This window comes from Eumetopias jubatus, unplaced genomic scaffold, assembly GCF_037043125.1.
Source record: "Eumetopias jubatus isolate StellerSeaLion01/CBP00866 unplaced genomic scaffold, mEumJub1_p1.0 scaffold_1, whole genome shotgun sequence".
Classification (NCBI taxonomy): domain Eukaryota; kingdom Metazoa; phylum Chordata; class Mammalia; order Carnivora; family Otariidae; genus Eumetopias; species Eumetopias jubatus.
Genome location: NW_028274807.1, coordinates 150,563,064 through 150,579,382, shown reverse-complemented (window position 1 = coordinate 150,579,382; position 16,319 = coordinate 150,563,064). Strand labels below are relative to the sequence as shown.

Here is a 16,319-nt window from a genome sequence, read left to right as displayed (position 1 = left end):
GCCTGAATGCACCTGCTAACACATTAATACTCTGGAGTGTTTCTTTACAATGACGTGGATGGAGCTAGAGGGCATTAGGCTAAGTGAAATAAGTCAGAGAAAGACAGATATTATATGATTTCACTTATAGGTGGAATTTAAGAAAGAAAACAAACAAGCAAAGGGGAAAAAAAGACAAACCGAACAGCAGACTCTTTAACTATAGAAAACAAACTGATGGTTACCAGAGGGGAGGGGGTGAGGGGCAATGGGTGAAACAAGTGAAGGGGATTAAGAGTACACTTATTGTGATGAGCACTAGTCATGTATAGAATTATTGAATCACTGTATTGTACACCTGAAATTAACGCAACAGTGTATTTAACTATACTGGATTTTTTTTCTTTTTTTAAGATTTATTTGTTTATCTGAGAGAGAGCGAGAAAGTGAGTGCACGTGTGCACACGGGAGCAAGGAGAGAGAGAATCTCAAGTAGACTTCCTGCTGAGCTCAGAGCCCAATGTGGGGCTCGATCTCACAACCCTGAGATCATCATGAGCCAAAATGAAGAGTTGGACACTTAACCGACTGAGCCACTCAGACACCCCAACTATACTGGATTTAAAATAAATTTTAAAAAAATACTCTGCTGTTTCCTTTTGGACTTTTTCTAATATGTATTTTCCCCTTGGTCTAATAATATGCTACAAATTCAATTTGATATCCTTTTGTTAACATGTCATGAAAGTGAATGAGCAAAATACCCATTGTTACCATTTGCTAATACAAAATGGAAGGGGTAATTTAGATCACCTTTCTCCTTAATAAGCTGCCAGTGGGTGACCCAGCAATGTTTTTCTTTCATTCCATTTTCTTCCTTAGGCTTTGGCCAGCATCAGCCACGTGGCTCATGTTACTATTACAACCAAAACAGCTGATGCAAAGTGTGCATACAGGTATGGCGCAGTCTGCTTTATTCATGTATTCATCCTGAAACATGCTTTATGCCTAGATCTCAAAGTGACCCTATCTAAACACCAATGTCATCTTTTTTGACCAAGATCTTGGGTAGTTTCCTTTCCTCCCTATGGACTACTTGATAATCCACAGGGATGATTATTAGGTAAAAATCTTGCTGAACATCTGTTAAGAATCAGATAAGATGTGACATATAAGTGCTTACAAGCTCTGTTTTACAGATGTATTCTAAGTAGGTGGTAGATGCGGATGTTATTCTGCCCCTGTGCCCTTTAGTAGGATATTACTTTGATGACAGGGCTGTGGCTGGGGTGCTGGAGGCTCACGGTTCCTTAGCTGGCTTGTAAGCCCCCGGCTCCCTGCCGCACGTGCATGCCTGTGCTGGCTTGCCCTCCCACGGGAGCCGCTGGCCCTCTCTTGTGCTGGCACAGTCTTCAGAAGCTGACAGACAGCCTTGGAACAGCACAAAAACAGGATTTGAGGAATCAAAGTTAGACCTCTGTTTTTATAAGCACTGGCCATTTACTAGTGGAAGACAGGAGTACCTAATTTAGGAGTACCTTGAAAAGAATTCTTTTTTAATCATACAGATTGTCCATAAATTAATATGGAAAATAGCTCCAACAGTGAAAGTGCTGCATATTTCTCAATCTTTAGCAGACAGACGTGTAATGTGATGGAACAGGGAGCATTCTAGAGTATACTTCACTGTTGCTGGGGGATTTTGACGCCATGTGAATTATACTTGCCCTAGGATCTGGGTGTGCTGATATGATCAGAATTCCTTCTCACAAAACAGGGAGATACTTGTGAATTAATGTCTTCCTAAATAGCCTGGGGTGCAGATTCTGGTCCTTCACCACTGAGATTATATTATGTTCCTGCTTGGGACCTCCAGTGGCTCCCCTTCCGTGGTGGTATGAAATCCAGAGCCATCCCTAAACAGCAACCCCCCCCCCCCGCACTGTGCTCTCCATCCACCTTTTCAGCCTCTTCTCTGCACAAATTCCCAGGTGCCAGGTGTCAAAGCTTCTGTGCTTTTATGTTTTTCTCTTCCTGGATGGTCTTTGGTGCTTTCTCCCTGAAACTCTTCCTCTCTAGAGCCCAGATGAATTGTCATCTCTTCTGTGATGGTTTCAACCCCCTCCCCAGTCCCCAGCTGAATATTTGCTTCCCAGATCACTTAGCATGATGTTCTCCACTTTAGGGAAAAGTGTGTCCCCTAGATTGAGAGCTCTCCAGGGCCTTTCTTTGTTACCAGGGCCTCTGCAGGCCTGTCATGTGGTAGCCCCTCCATAAATGATTACAGAATTACTGAAAAAATTTTACTGTCACTGTGGGCAATGGCAAAACTATTTGTAGCTCAAAACTCAGGAACTAAAAAGCAACATTTGCTAGAAGAATAGGGATTTTTTTTTTTTGGTATCCAATTGGAATGATAATGGAATAGTAGAAAAAGAAGAAAATGGTAATTAAGACAGTAGATAACATGGCTATACCTTATTCTTGATATAATTTCTTTTTTACCCTTTGGATAGATACTCTGCTTCTATTGGATATTAATCTCTTATATTTTCTGTTAAGAGCAAATTATTCAGATGGAAAGCTGAAAGCTCCTCCTAAACCCTGTGCAGGCAATCAGGGGACCCAGATCACGGTAAGAATGGTACAAGGGAGTATAAATTGTTGAAAAAGAGCTTTGTAGAAATGCTGAAATAAGGAATAAAACTGTCTCAAAAAAAAAAAAATTGTCTCTGAGTTTTCAAAGTAATAATAAAATGAATCTTTGCTGGTTAAAAGAAATAGCAAGATATTTCTCTCTAAACAAAAGGACTGATTATTGGCTTTTTTTTTTTTTTTTTTGATTATTGGCTTTTATGGCATGGCAGCCTGTGTGTACTCCCGCCATCTTTTTTCAGAGACTGGCAGATTCTTTTATTGGGATGGCAGAAATCAGTGGCAAAGTAGTTGGCATTGAAAGGACCTTTAAACTTGGCTCCAGAAGATGTGAGTTAGAGTCTCAGCCTTGCCACTCAGTGGTTGTGTGTCCAGAGGCAAGTTGTTTAGTGTCTCTTAACCTCACTTTTCCCATCTCTCAAATGGAACAAAGAATATCTGCCCACTCAGAGGGTGTTTGAGTAATACGGTTGTGTCATTAATCAGAGAAAATCTTGTATGCTGCCTTATGTCTATGGTGCCACATTTGGTCTCTTCCCGTTGTGTGATCCTACAAAGCCTCCCACTGTCATGTTATGCGTCCCACCCCTCTACCTCAGCCCCAGTTGGCACACATTTCCCTGAAGTCTAAACCCTAGCCTTATTGATAAAGCAGGCAGGAGGCAGAAATGAATGTGCTTCTAAGCACATGTTGAGACAGATCTGGTACACAGGGTGGCCACAGTGTGATTTCCAAGAAGCCCAAATGATCTCAGAAATTTTATAAGAATTCTTAGTTTGGAAAATATGCTTGGATGCCATGTGATAGTATAATTATGGTAAATTTACATGTTTGCCCCCACTGAATCTTGTGCTATCCTGGGTAAGACTGTGCTTTGTCTTCGTATTCCCAGTACAAAGCAAAGAGCCTGACCTAGAGATAGCCCCCAGTACCTATTTGAGAAATCAGTGAATGAATATGGGAAGCAGGAAAAATACCCTTTATTTCCTTTGTTAAGGCTGACTTATCTCTTGCCCCCCTCCCCCAATCAGTGCTTAGAACTGTACTGTTGGTAAGTATAGTTGGATTCTCTGCTGGCCAGCTTTAGGTAGACTGCTTGGGTCTTTATTTCCATGTATTTCTGTGAATTTACAAGGAAAAAAAATCAATCTGCATTTCAGGTGGAGGACCTTTTTTACAACATATCCACGAGGAGGAAAGCTTTAAAAAATCCAAGTGAAGAGTATGGGAAAATTTTGGAAGTTGTTGGCAGGTACAGTCCACAATCTGGGAGTGGTTCTTTGCCATCTCTCACCGAAGGAATGTGTGCCGGTGCTTGTAAATTGAGAACAGTTGGTGAGCTAGATGGAAAATGGCACATCGTGTTCTAGCCTGTGGATTGTTTCTGGTCAAGGTGTAGTTGCCAGTTCTGGGCTTTTTCTCATCTCCCTGGGAGAGAGCAGTTGGTCTCTGCATCAGTGAGGGTTCTTTGGTGGAAAGCAAAACAGATAGTCTCCAGCTAACTTGAGCCCAAAAGAAATTTATTGGAAGGCTAAGAATGGCAAGAAGTGTCAGCAGCTGCTCCCTGGAGAGGATGAGAACCAGGCTGGCTTTGGGGATTAGATAGTGGCCCTGATAGTTGTTTTCATTCTTTCCTGACTCTACTTAAGAGTCTGTTTCCTGGGAGAGTACATCTGATTGGTATGGCTTCCCCATCCCCCACCCCACCCCAGTCTGTCTGTGGGGAGATTCCTTAGATTGGCACTCTGAGGGTAATCAGGTGGAATGGGGAAGAGGTAGTTTCCCAAAGGGAGACTAGGGCCTGTTAAAAGAAGAAGGAGAAAGGGTTCAGGGCAGGTGAAAATAACATTATGTCCACTGTAAACTGACTTCATCTGCTGGTTCAGTGGATCCAGCGTGGGCTCTCTAAGCCTGCACATCCTTGAATCGTAGCAGAGATCTGTTAACTATTTTTCAGTATTTCTGAAAAGTCCAAAATGAATAAAACATTTGCTCCTCAGAAAGTGGAACATACTTCCACATCAAGTTTCTTTGCTTTTCCCTGGAGTTGTATAAATCAGCATCAGAATATTAATTATCTCCTGGAAATAGAGGAGTTCTAGTTGGCTCTTTTGGTTCTAGGTGTGGTCAAGTGAATTCTTAATTGTCAGCTGAATGAATGCATTTTGCTAGACATAGTCCTTCAGTTTGTGGGGCCCATGAGGGAGGAATAATAAATAAATAATAGCCAACTGAGAAAAGACTGGGAGATGCTGAAACAGGGCTAGGGGCCGAAAAAGAAGTGGGTGAGGAGGGGGGTGTCTTGAGGGGCTCTGGGAGAGAATAAAAGAGTCCAGGAGTTGTAAAGGCTACATTCTCAAGATGCAAGCTGGACCTAGTGGGTTTACGAAAGTAAAACTGTAGGCAAGGAGGAGATTGTATTGAAATACCCTGAGTCTAGTCAGAACCCTACAAAAGTAAAAAACCCTGTTTTTTATTTGCTTCTGCCACATTTAGCATTGATAGTTCCCTGAAGTCTGTGCTGGCTTCTTTTCCTGTGGGTAAAATTTGATATATGGAGATATTCTTGACTGTGTATATCTTTGTTTAAATTACGTCACCCCACCAATTCATTTAACCAATAGGGAGTTCTGCCTTATATTGTGCATTTGGCCACTCTGCTTACTCTTTTGTTGTCTTTTCTTTACCAGGTATTCAATACACAATTCAGGCATTAGTTTCTCAGTTAAAAAAGTAAGTGGTTGGTTTATAAGGGATGGTTATGTATTAGAAAAAGGGATTTTTTTTTAATAGTTCTCCTGAGGAGATAAGATTAGGATGTTTCATTCACAACTGTGAGACAGTAAACTGTATTTTCTGCTCTGTTTATCAGCAAGGTGAGACTGTAGCTGACGTTAGGACACTGCCTAATGCCACAACGGTGGATAATATTCGCTCCATCTTTGGAAATGCTGTTAGCAGGTATGTTGATAATTCATCGTATTTTGAAAAATCTACTTTCCATGTCTTGGTTTACCATTTATCACATGAGTTTGGAATCTATCAAAGTAGCACCTGCCTTAAGAGTTTGCTTTAATGAAATAGGCAGGCATTATTTCCATGCTCCACATTTGTTCGTGGAGTCATGATTTCAGGGAACCCACACTTCTTGGGTGCGTGTTATCTCCCAGATGCTCTGGCTGTAAATCAGTGTGTTCTCTTTAGTCTCTGTCTTCAAAATATTCACAGTGTAGTAGAATTTTTTCTTTTTTTCTTTTTTTTAAAGATTTTATTTATTTGAGAGAGAGAGAGACACAGTGAGAGAGAGAACACAAGCAGGGGGAGCGGGAGAGGGAGAAGCAGGCTTCCCGCGGGGCTCGATCCCAGGACCCTGGGACTATGACCTGAGCCGAAGGCAGACGCTCAACGACTGAGCCATCCCAGCGCCCCCCTAGTAGAATTTTTTCATCTTCCAGCGCTCCCTCTTTTCCTGATACTTCCCTTATCGTCACTTTGGGATTTCACTTACTATTGTTCAACATTTACTGTTTCCCATATTCTAGGCTTTGTGCCGGAGTTAAGGATGTAAAGACAAATAAAATATTCCCTGTCTGGTGGTGAGCAGACTTCTAAGTGAAGATCTAAGATCTTCATTGTCAGGGAAAGCCTCCGAGGGGAACTTGCAGTATAGATGCCTCACGGCGCTCCCTGGGAGGCAAAAACCACCATTTCTATCACAGAGTCCTAGCTAAATCTCAGGACTCTGCAAAGCCCAAAGTGCCCATGTCATAATCTGAGAGGAAAAATACTAAGGGCCCTCTATGTGCCAGGCATGGCCCAGATGAGGGGCATACACAGATGGAGAAGACAGCCCCTGGCTTCACTTTTTCCAAAAATCTTAGAAGCAGCAGTAGTCCCAGAGCCCAGTTTTCTACTTCAAAGGACAAATTACTCATTTCTTTGAGCAAAACCAAGCTCCTAACTAGGGAACAGTCAATTTGCTTTTAATTGCCCTCTTCTTTACTAATTGTTAACCAATTAAGTTTTTTAAACTCTCTTCCCAGAGCAGAGAGAGAACACTATTGTACAATGAAACTTATAAGGGCTTCTTTATTATTTAAAGACTCAGAATTAGTCGTCAGGAAATTCCTAGGGACTATAAGAGATTAGAAATCTCACTGCGCAGCAGTTCCCAAAGGGTGTTTCCACAACACCAGCCTCTTGAGTCATTTTGGGGAAGAAAGGGTCTGCTGGTTTACTGTGTGTAGAGAAACACGGCAAGCTGCATTCTCTGCTCAGACTCAGAGTACACAGTACTACTTGATAGCTTCCGCCGTACGTTCAGCAAATGCTCAGTGAATGCCTACTGTTTGCTGGGTGCTGTGCTGAGAAATACAGTAGGGCATAAAGCAGAGATGCTTCTTGCCCTCAGAGGACTCCTATCCCGTTGGAAAGACACATGAAATAATTATGCCATTCATTAGTGATTGTGCTAGATGTCTCAAAGGAACAATAGAAGGCACAACAGGAGAATCTCTCAAGGTCAGGGAGAGGGATAGTCAGAGAAAGCTCTTTGAAGGAGTAAGCCCAGACATATGAGGAATAAGGAGGAATTAACTAGCTATCAGTAGGAGCTTCCCAGGCAGAGGGACCCGCACTTGGGAGGATCCTCAGGCAGAGATGAGTGTGGCTTATGTGGGGACCACCTTTCACCCATTAACCTCACCCCCCCCATAAGCACAACCCTGAGGACACCACACTGGAGCCCCATTGTGATGTTCATATAGTAAGGGATTCAGTAGAAATGAGTCGTTTTGGAATTTCATCTTTGGGGTTTAGTTACTAAGATACATAAAAGTTTCAGCAAAATAAGGTCTCAGAGCTTGGATTTGTCATATGTCCCAGCAGTCAGAGCAGTGCTTGGCATAGAACATAAGTGCTTGAAAACAGTGATAGGGTGAGTAGCTGGGTAGATGGAGAGACAGACGGATGGATGGATGGGCCCAGAGGACCTCAACAAACCAAGTTTCAGGAGTCCTTATTTGGCAGAATTAGTTTATGAAGGAGCCCTGATTTTTCCAACTCTGATTCTTTATACTGTTTGAATTTTCCATTATTTTCAAGACACGCAAAATTTCTCTTTTTCAACCAGAGAACTGATAGAAGTTGGGTGTGAGGATAAAACCCTAGCCTTCAAAATGAATGGCTACATATCCAATGCAAATTACTCAGTGAAGAAGTGCATCTTCTTACTCTTCATCAACCGTAAGTAAAAAAGAACCATGTGGGGAAGCCTGTCCACAGGGAATTTTATGGGACCGTGGAAAAATTCTGAATCGACAGGCTTAATTATACCCAGCTGGATTACACCCAGCCTGAGGAGGCCGAAGTGTGGCTTGATTAGGAAGCATTTATAATTTCTAGCCCAAGTCTACTCAGCCCTCTGATATGTGCTCATTGCTGGCCTACTGTTGGCAGAGTGTGGTTGTTGCCTCTGGGAGAGGGCATCACCGACGCCTATGAACCTGAACAGCTTCCTCCCTGCTGGCCTCAGAGCCTTACAAGCAGGCCCCAGGCCTTTGTTTGTTCTTGCCCTAGATCAACAGTCAGCTGTTTGAATCGCACAGCGGGACACAGGGAGGGGGTCCCTTGGGTGTAGGCAGTGTCATTAGTAAAGAAATGGAATGTTAAACCCCTTGGGATTTTTCTTTTTAAAGAATGAGTTATTTATGATAATGAGCAGTACTAGAAATCAGGGAGGAAATTAACTAAATTTGGATTTTTGTCAGATTCCTCTCTGGTCTTTATCTCACTGCAGGCATATTGTTTACATGATTGCTGCTTGTTGAGTAAATACTATTTTGCATTCTGTTTCTTTTTACTTGATTGCGTATAGTATGATTTTGAGAGAGTGTGACAGGGAGCCACACATGGGTCTAATTCAGTTTTTAATTTTCCAGCCAGAAATGCATCATGCATCTTGCCATTTGTTCAGTCCTTACATTTTTATCATATCGGTCCATTACCTTTATTGTTCAAAGCAATTTGTAATTATTTTATAGTTTTGTTGGCTTGCTATTGAAAATGGTATATTTCCCTGTTCCGTTTATAATGCTAGCCAGCCAGAAGTGTCCCAGATTATACATGTTTTACAACAGTTTTCCAGGCCATATAGAAACAGAGAAGAGGGAGTCAATATTTTATAGACATATTCTGTTAAACTGGTTTATATTATATTAATAGGGTTTTTCCTACTTCATTAAGAAGGACTTAAGCCTGATCTGTAATAAAGCTGGCTCTAATCAAGGCTCAGAAACGATTTTCACTTGTTTTTCTAACCATGAAGAATACTGCTTTGTGACACATGTGTTGGCTTCAGAATAGATGAGCAGAAATCAGGGTAAGTGCCGCATGCGGAGCCCGTCTGTGCTGCTGGCGAGCTGTTTACCCCACGGGCTCTGCATCGGCGTTAGCGAGTTTGTCACCGCACCGATTTCCCACTAGCCCGGACGTCAGACTCTTAGGTGTATCGTCCAGTTATCTCCACACCATGCGCTCTCACTTAGATGGTGGTCAAAGGAACACTCTTTCGGCGTGTCTCCAGTCCAGAAATCGCAGCAGAGGGGCTCTGGTCATGCCCTTGTCAGGGTCCACACCTGCAGGACCTAGACCTGCATGCTCGTGGCACGTGTCACCGAGGACAGTGCCCTTGTTGAGGGCCCGTGGAGGTGGTGAGCACTCAGAAAATAATGGTCTCCTCATTGGTAAGATCACAGGCTCTCTTCCCATTGGAAGTAAAACCATGGGACATATCCTTGGCTACACCAACCCAGGAGAACAGACCACCAGCAGGTCATCTGTCTGGGGAGAAAGGAGGGCTGTGTTTTCTGAAAACAGATTTTCCTCTGATTTTTGTCTTCTCTCCCCCAGGTTTTAGTGTTTTCCACCCTCTTCAACCCTGGCTCATTTCCTGAATTACCTTAAACATACATTCAGATAGTTGTACTGCCTGAAGTGCCTGGAAAACTCTTTTTTGCCCTTGTTGCTCAGTTGGGATACCCCACTGTTGGGAAACCCCCGGCCCCCGGGCACAGTTGGTTACTCCATCCTCCCACCACTTGGCACACACATCTGTCGTGGTGCTTACCACCTGGAACTGGAGTTCATGTAGTCGCCAGCGTATTGTCCCCAAGCCCATTGCATATGTGACAGGCAGCCAGTGTGTATGTGCAGCCTGAAAAGTCTGAGAGCTGACAGCACACACTGCCCACCGTGCCGGGCAAGGGCAAAGGTAGTCCTCCCGGGCTGACTGAGGGAAGGGAAGCGGGGAGGCAGAACTTACTGCCTCCCATGGTCCTGTGACTTGGCTGAGAGGAGAGAGCCCGAAGCCCAGAGCCAGATGCTGGTGGATAGCAACACATTAAAAGAGGCCTTTTTTTCCCGGGGTCTGCTGAAGATGTCTCTCCAGAAGTGTTTTTTGTGAATGATTTCATGGCATGGTACAAACGTGCACCTGTTGCCTCTCCCTTCAGGACAGTTTTGAGCTGGTTATGTTCCTTTTATTTTCTAGATCGTCTGGTAGAGTCAGCTTCCTTAAGAAAAGCCATTGAAACAGTGTATGCTGCATATTTGCCTAAAAACACACACCCATTCCTGTACCTCAGGTAAGGCAGCGTCGGACTCCTCACCCGAGACTCACAAGGAACAAATTCTGTCCAGCTGTCCTCTTTGAAAGAGATGGGCTTGCTCATAGCTCTAGCAGAGTGGATCCCATCCGCCACTGGCAAAAGGAGGCTCTGTCCTTTCTCACAGGTGAAGGGCATAGTTTGCCTTCATTTACTCACGCAACAGAGTCTCACTGAGGGCCTCCCGTGTGCCAGCCCCCGTGTTGGTGAAACCAAGGTGAATAATGGATCTTGCCCCCGAACCAGCCAGAAGCTGCCCCCTAACTGGCAGAAAAACCCCTTCCTTCTCCACGGTCCTTCCAGTGCCCTCTCCTGACACAGATTCACCTTGCGGTCACGGAGCAAGCAGTGAAAGATGGATGTGGAGCCGAGGCAGTCAGGTGATAGCTGGCACAGCGTCTAAACTGACTTTTACATTACATTTTGATGATAGAACATTCTCTCACGTGTACTCTTATTTCGATCTTCATAATACTGAAAAGTAAGTAGGGAACAGGTTCATGGTTACAGATGAGAAAACCCATCCACAGGGGTTAAGTGACTTGCTCCAGGTCATGCAATAAGAAATTCCACTAGTTCTGGAACGATGGTAACAGCTGATGTATAATAAATATGCCAGGTAAAAACACGCAGTGTGCTTTGCATGAATTTAAGCCCCACCACGTGTTATATCCGCTTTACAGATGAGGAGACTGAAGCAAAGAAAGATGATGTCACTGAGCCCAGGCTACACAGCTTCAGAATCCAGGTCGCTAGGACTTGACCCGGAAGTTTTGACCGCTATGTCATTTGAACCCACAAGCCTGCTGGCGAGAATTGTTTTCCCCATTCCCCGCCACCCGAGGTAATAGTTTGCTTTTCTTCCTGCCAGCTTAGAGATCAGCCCCCAGAACGTGGATGTCAATGTGCACCCCACAAAGCACGAAGTTCACTTCCTGCATGAGGACAGCATCCTGGAGCGGGTGCAGCAGCACATTGAGAGCAAGCTCCTAGGCTCCAACTCCTCCAGGATGTACTTCACCCAGGTGAGGGTGCTCTCCATCCGGCCCTGCCTCTGGTGCTTTTGCCACCACCTGAAAATGTGGCCCATCAGACACGAGAGCCCAGAGTTTTGCTTGTTGCTTTAGGACTGTCTTTCCAAGGATCACTCGGATAGTTTTCCTTTGGTAACTTTTCCTTTTTTGAACCTAACCATGAAAGGATTATGTTATCCCTGTTCCTAGAGTCAGGAGGCCTGCGGTCTCACTCTGCCTCCATCCACAACCTTTGACTGACTTCTCAGTTTTTCATACAAGCTGTCTGAAGCAGAATAAGGGCACCTCTTCCATGCATTCATCTTCCCTGGGGATGTTCAGGAGGAGGCTAAGCCCACATTCACAGGGCAGAGTGGAGGGGCGGGGCCCCTGGGAGGCAGTGGGACAGTGGGAGGAGCAGGGCCTTAGTGTCAGACGGGCCTGGGTTACCACCATGTGACTAACCTTCCCTGGTCTCCCTGGCTCCCTCATTGAGGACTGAATTGGTCATCATCATCTCGGAGGGTGGTGACAAGCAGTAGGTGGAAGTGTCCCGATGCAGGGCCTGGCACCATCCACCTTATTATAATTACCCAGGTTCTAAGTGCTTATGGTTCTAAGCTACTCCCAGCTCTCCGGGGCCTCAGGTTTCCTATCTGTAAAATGGGGGATAATATGATCTCCAGTATCCCATCCCAGTTCTGCCAGGATGGGATTCTAGGCAGCACATGGTGAGAGTGTGTTCAGAAGCACAACAGACCCCAGAACTAGAGAAACAGAAATGAACAGAAATATCCCCCCTCCTCTTCCCTCCCTCCCTCTCTAAAAAAAAAAAAAAAAAAAAAAAGCGGGGGTGTCGGGGCACCTGGGTGGCTCAGTTGGTTAAGCATCTGATTCTGGATTTCAGCTCAGGTCATGATCTCAGGGTTGTGGGATTGAGCCCCACGTCAGGTTCTGCACCGGGCATGGAGCCTGCTTGAGATTCTCTCTCCCCCTTTCCCTCTCCTCTTCCTCCCCCCTAAAAAAAAAGAAAAAGAAAGAAAAAAAGAAATGGAAGCACCGGCTCCTGCAAGCAGAGAGTGGGCTTCTGGGAGCCTACTTCACAGAAAACGTTTTAAGTTCCCAAGCCAGTGAATGCTTCCCATAGGAAACTTCATGGAAAGCCCCTCTCTGGGAGGCGCCGTGGGCACAAAGCAGTGAGGGTAAATGCCGTGGGGGCAGCCCTTACCACCCCTGGAGCCCCCGCCGAGGCTTGGGTGGTGAGTCCGCGAGGGTCGCTGCTGATGCCACCTGAGAGGTGTGTGTGGCAGGTGGGCAGAAGGCAGTTCTGCCTGGGAACCAGCGCTCAGTCTTCTGTTAGTTTTGCTGGGCCCCTGGTGCCACACAAATCCTTGCAGTGCCGGTGGTTGAGATATAAAACTTGTAGGAAGAATCCTGTGGTCAAGTGGGGAAAGGACAGCAGAGGGGCATGATGGAGGCCCGCAGCTATTTGGGAGAAGCAGTGAGGGGTCTGGGGGGTCTGGTCTGGAGGTGGCTCCACTCCCAGATGGTTGAAGATTTGGAATTGCCAGGACCTGGCAAAGGTGTGGCTGGCGGGGAGCAGGAAGACAACCTCAAAGTATGAGGTGAAAATAAGGAGCACATTGTCTGGGCCAGAGTGGTTGTCTTGCTCTGTCCTAGCTGAGATCGAAAGAAAGATTTGCCAGAGGTCCTGGAGTGTGTCTGTGGCTGCACTGGGGAAGGAACTTCTCGTCTTCCTCCTTGTCTTATTTTGCATGAGTCAGGTTCATTTAGTTAGCTTACTTTGTATTTTCCCAGAGAATTCTGCATAGTCCTGACCTGTGTGCCTTCAGAAGGAAAGTGGGTTTCTGGATCAGACAGCCTGCCTCTGTTGGTGCAGTGGCGCAAGCCTTGGAGCATTGCTTTGGGTGGTGGGGTCCAAACTCAGAGCTGTCCCCACTCCGCTGGGGGCATCAGAATACCTTCTCTCCCACTCCACAGCTTTGTCTTGCACAACACTGCCCAGGGCCTACAGCACAAGCCCTGGTTTGCAGGGAAACTTTGGTATGGAAATCAGGAAGCCTGGGGGCTCTTGGGGTTTGTGGCAACTCTATCCTGTTGGACAAGGTGTTTCACTCTTCTGGACCTTAAAATTACTATCTGCAAAGTAGTTCTGTTAATTTCTGCTTCTGTGGCTATTGCAAGGCAAATGAAGCAAATACATTTGACCTTTACACAACGCAGGGGTTGGGGCACCGACCCCGTAGGCAGTCAAAAATCTGACTCTCCAAAACTTTTAACTCCTGTTAGCCTACTGTTGATCAGAAGCCTTACAGATAACATAAACAGTCGACTAACACATATTTTGTATATGTGTTATATATTGTATTTTTATAGTAAAATAATCTAGAAAAAAACTGTTCCTAAGAAAATCATAAGGAAAAGAAAATACATTTACAGCACTGTATTACTAAAATTCTGTATACAAGTGTGGACCCATTGTGTTCAAATCTGCTTTGTTCAGGGTCAGTTATAGTCACTTCATTTGCGTGTTTACTCTGCAAGGGTTTTATATTATCCATGAAGGGAGGTTTTTCCTTTTTGAGCACATTTGCTACTTTATTTAACTTTTTGTTATTTAGCTCATTATTGAATATTTCTAAGTACACATGGAAGTAGATATTATACAAATAATCCATGTACCTGTCACCCAGCTTCAACAGCCATCAGCATTTTGCCATATATGTTTTCTCTTTCCCTTTCTAACTTGAGGGTGGGGAAAGAGTGGCGGTTTTTTGTTTTTGTTTTTGTTTTTTAATTTTTTTTAATTTAAATTCAATTATCCAACATATCATGCATCATTAGTTTTTGATGTAGTGTTCAATGATTCATTAGTTGCGTATAACACCCAGTGCTCATTGCAATACGTGCCCTCCTTAATGCCCATTACGCAGTTACCCCATTCCCCCACCCACCTCCCTTTCCGCAACCCTCAGTTTGTTTCCTGGTGTCAAGAGGCTCTCATGGTTTGTCTCCCTCTCTGATTTCTTCCCATTCAGTTTTCCCTCCCTTCCCCTATGGTCCTCTGCACTATTCCTTATATTACACATATGAGTGAAACCATGTGATAATTGTGTTTCTCCTATTGATTTATTTAACTTAGCATAATCTCCTCCAGCTCCATCCATGTTGAAGCCAGTGTTGGGTATTCATTCTTCCTGATGGCTGAGTAATATTCCATTGTGTATATGAACCACATCTTCTTTATCCATTCATCTGTTGAAGGGCATCTCTGCTCCTTCCACAGTTTGGCTATTGTGGACATTGCTGCTATGAACATTGGAGTGCATGTGCCCCTTCTTTTCACTACATCTGTATCTTTGGGGTAAATACCCAGTAGTGCAATTGCTGGGTCATCGGGTACTATTTTCAACTGTTTGAGGAACCTCCATACTGTTTTCCAGAGTGGCTGCACCAGCTTGCATTCCCACCAACAGTGTAGGAGGGTTCCCCTTTCTCCACATCCTCGCCAACATCTGTCGTTCCCTGACTTGTTAATTTTAGCCATTCTGACGGGTGTGAAGTGGTATTTCATTGTGGTTTTGATTTGTATTTCCCTGTTGGCAAGTGATGTGGAGCATTTTTTTTTAAAGATTATTTATTTTAGAGAGAGAGCGCGCACAAATGGGAGGAGCAGGGAGAGGGAGAGAGAATCTCAAGCAGACTCTGCACTGAGCAGTCTCACAACCCTGAGATCATGACCTGAGCTGAAACCAAGAGTCAGACGCTTAACCCCTAACCGACTATGCCACCCAGGCGCCCCAAGGGAAAAGAATATTTTAACCAACTGAGCCACCAAGGCGCCCGGGAAAAGAATATTTTAAGCGCACTTCAGGCATTTACTTTTTTCCCTAGTATTTTATTATGCGTTTTAAAAATATCTTTTCCTTATATAATCACAATGTCGTTTTTTATACATAACAAAATTAATAGTAATATCATTTAATATCTAGTCCATATTCTAATGTCCCAACTGTCCAAAAAAGATCCTTTTATAAAGTAGCTTCATTGAAATACATATTCAGTTAAGTTCTACTCACTATAATTGTTGTCTTTTAAATCTCTTTTTTTAGTCTCTTTGAAACCAGAAAAGTCCCTGTACACTTTTTTTGTTGTTCTTATTGGCTTATTCTAAAGGCTTCTTGTAGAATAATGCACATTTCAGTTTGGCTGATGGCTGCTTCTTAGTGTCATTTAACTTGTTCTAATCCTCCACATTTTCTGTAACCTGGGAATTCCTATAAACTGGCATGATTACATTCAGATTTGTGAATGAGATTTCTGTGTGAGAATTTTTGATAGATGATGCCATGTACTTTCTGTCACGCCCCAGCAGGAGGCGCATACTGACTTGTTATGTCATTTTGGTGATAAGACTCATCTGTGGGTTCAGCTGGTGACAGCCTGTTTCCTTCATTGTCAAGTTCCCCAGGAATATTTAGCTTAATGGTTTCACCACTCATTGATGACCATTACCTGAATCAGTTATTTCACTAGGATCGCAAGATTATGGTTTTCTGATTTTATCGTTTTCTCTCAATTGATTGTAATTCTTCTGTGTACAATAACTTTAGAGCTTTTTGGTTTTCCTGAAATACAGTTCACAGTAGAAAATAAGGGTAAATGCTGAGTTCTGTCCCTTTAATTATCTGTGTGCAAAGGAATGAGTTCATGTCCGAGCGATTTCCAGTGGTGTTTAATGACTTTGTCCTCTCTCTTTCCCTCTCCCTTACCATCTTTTTCTTTTTCTCTTAATATTTTATCAAAGCTGTTAACAAAGCAATATAATTTAGTTAATTATAGTCATTTTTCTTTTGGATCCCCAAATTATCCAATCTTAGACCAACAAAAACCCCTTCAAACTGGTGCTCTTGTCATTTTGACCCAATTCCATTAGTCTTTGATGGTTTCTTGTTTCTCAAGAGAAGATGTTGTAGGCTCACTCTG

The 16,319-nt window shown here is 43.9% G+C and overlaps 1 protein-coding gene across 4 annotated transcripts in view; it reads left to right on the top strand.

The window, feature by feature from the left end:
• Positions 1-16,319, top strand: part of MLH1 (mutL homolog 1) — a 42,625-nt gene that overhangs the window by 6,348 nt on the left and 19,958 nt on the right. For all 4 annotated transcript variants that reach the window (XM_028107124.2, XM_028107121.2, XM_028107125.2 and 1 more), the window contains exons 4-11: positions 862-935; positions 2,542-2,614; positions 3,796-3,887; positions 5,326-5,368; positions 5,508-5,596; positions 7,767-7,879; positions 10,185-10,278; positions 11,171-11,324. In XM_028107124.2, the coding sequence (XP_027962925.1) occupies positions 862-935; positions 2,542-2,614; positions 3,796-3,887; positions 5,326-5,368; positions 5,508-5,596; positions 7,767-7,879; positions 10,185-10,278; positions 11,171-11,324 (732 nt within the window). The remainder of the gene's footprint in view (positions 1-861; positions 936-2,541; positions 2,615-3,795; positions 3,888-5,325; positions 5,369-5,507; positions 5,597-7,766; positions 7,880-10,184; positions 10,279-11,170; positions 11,325-16,319) is intronic.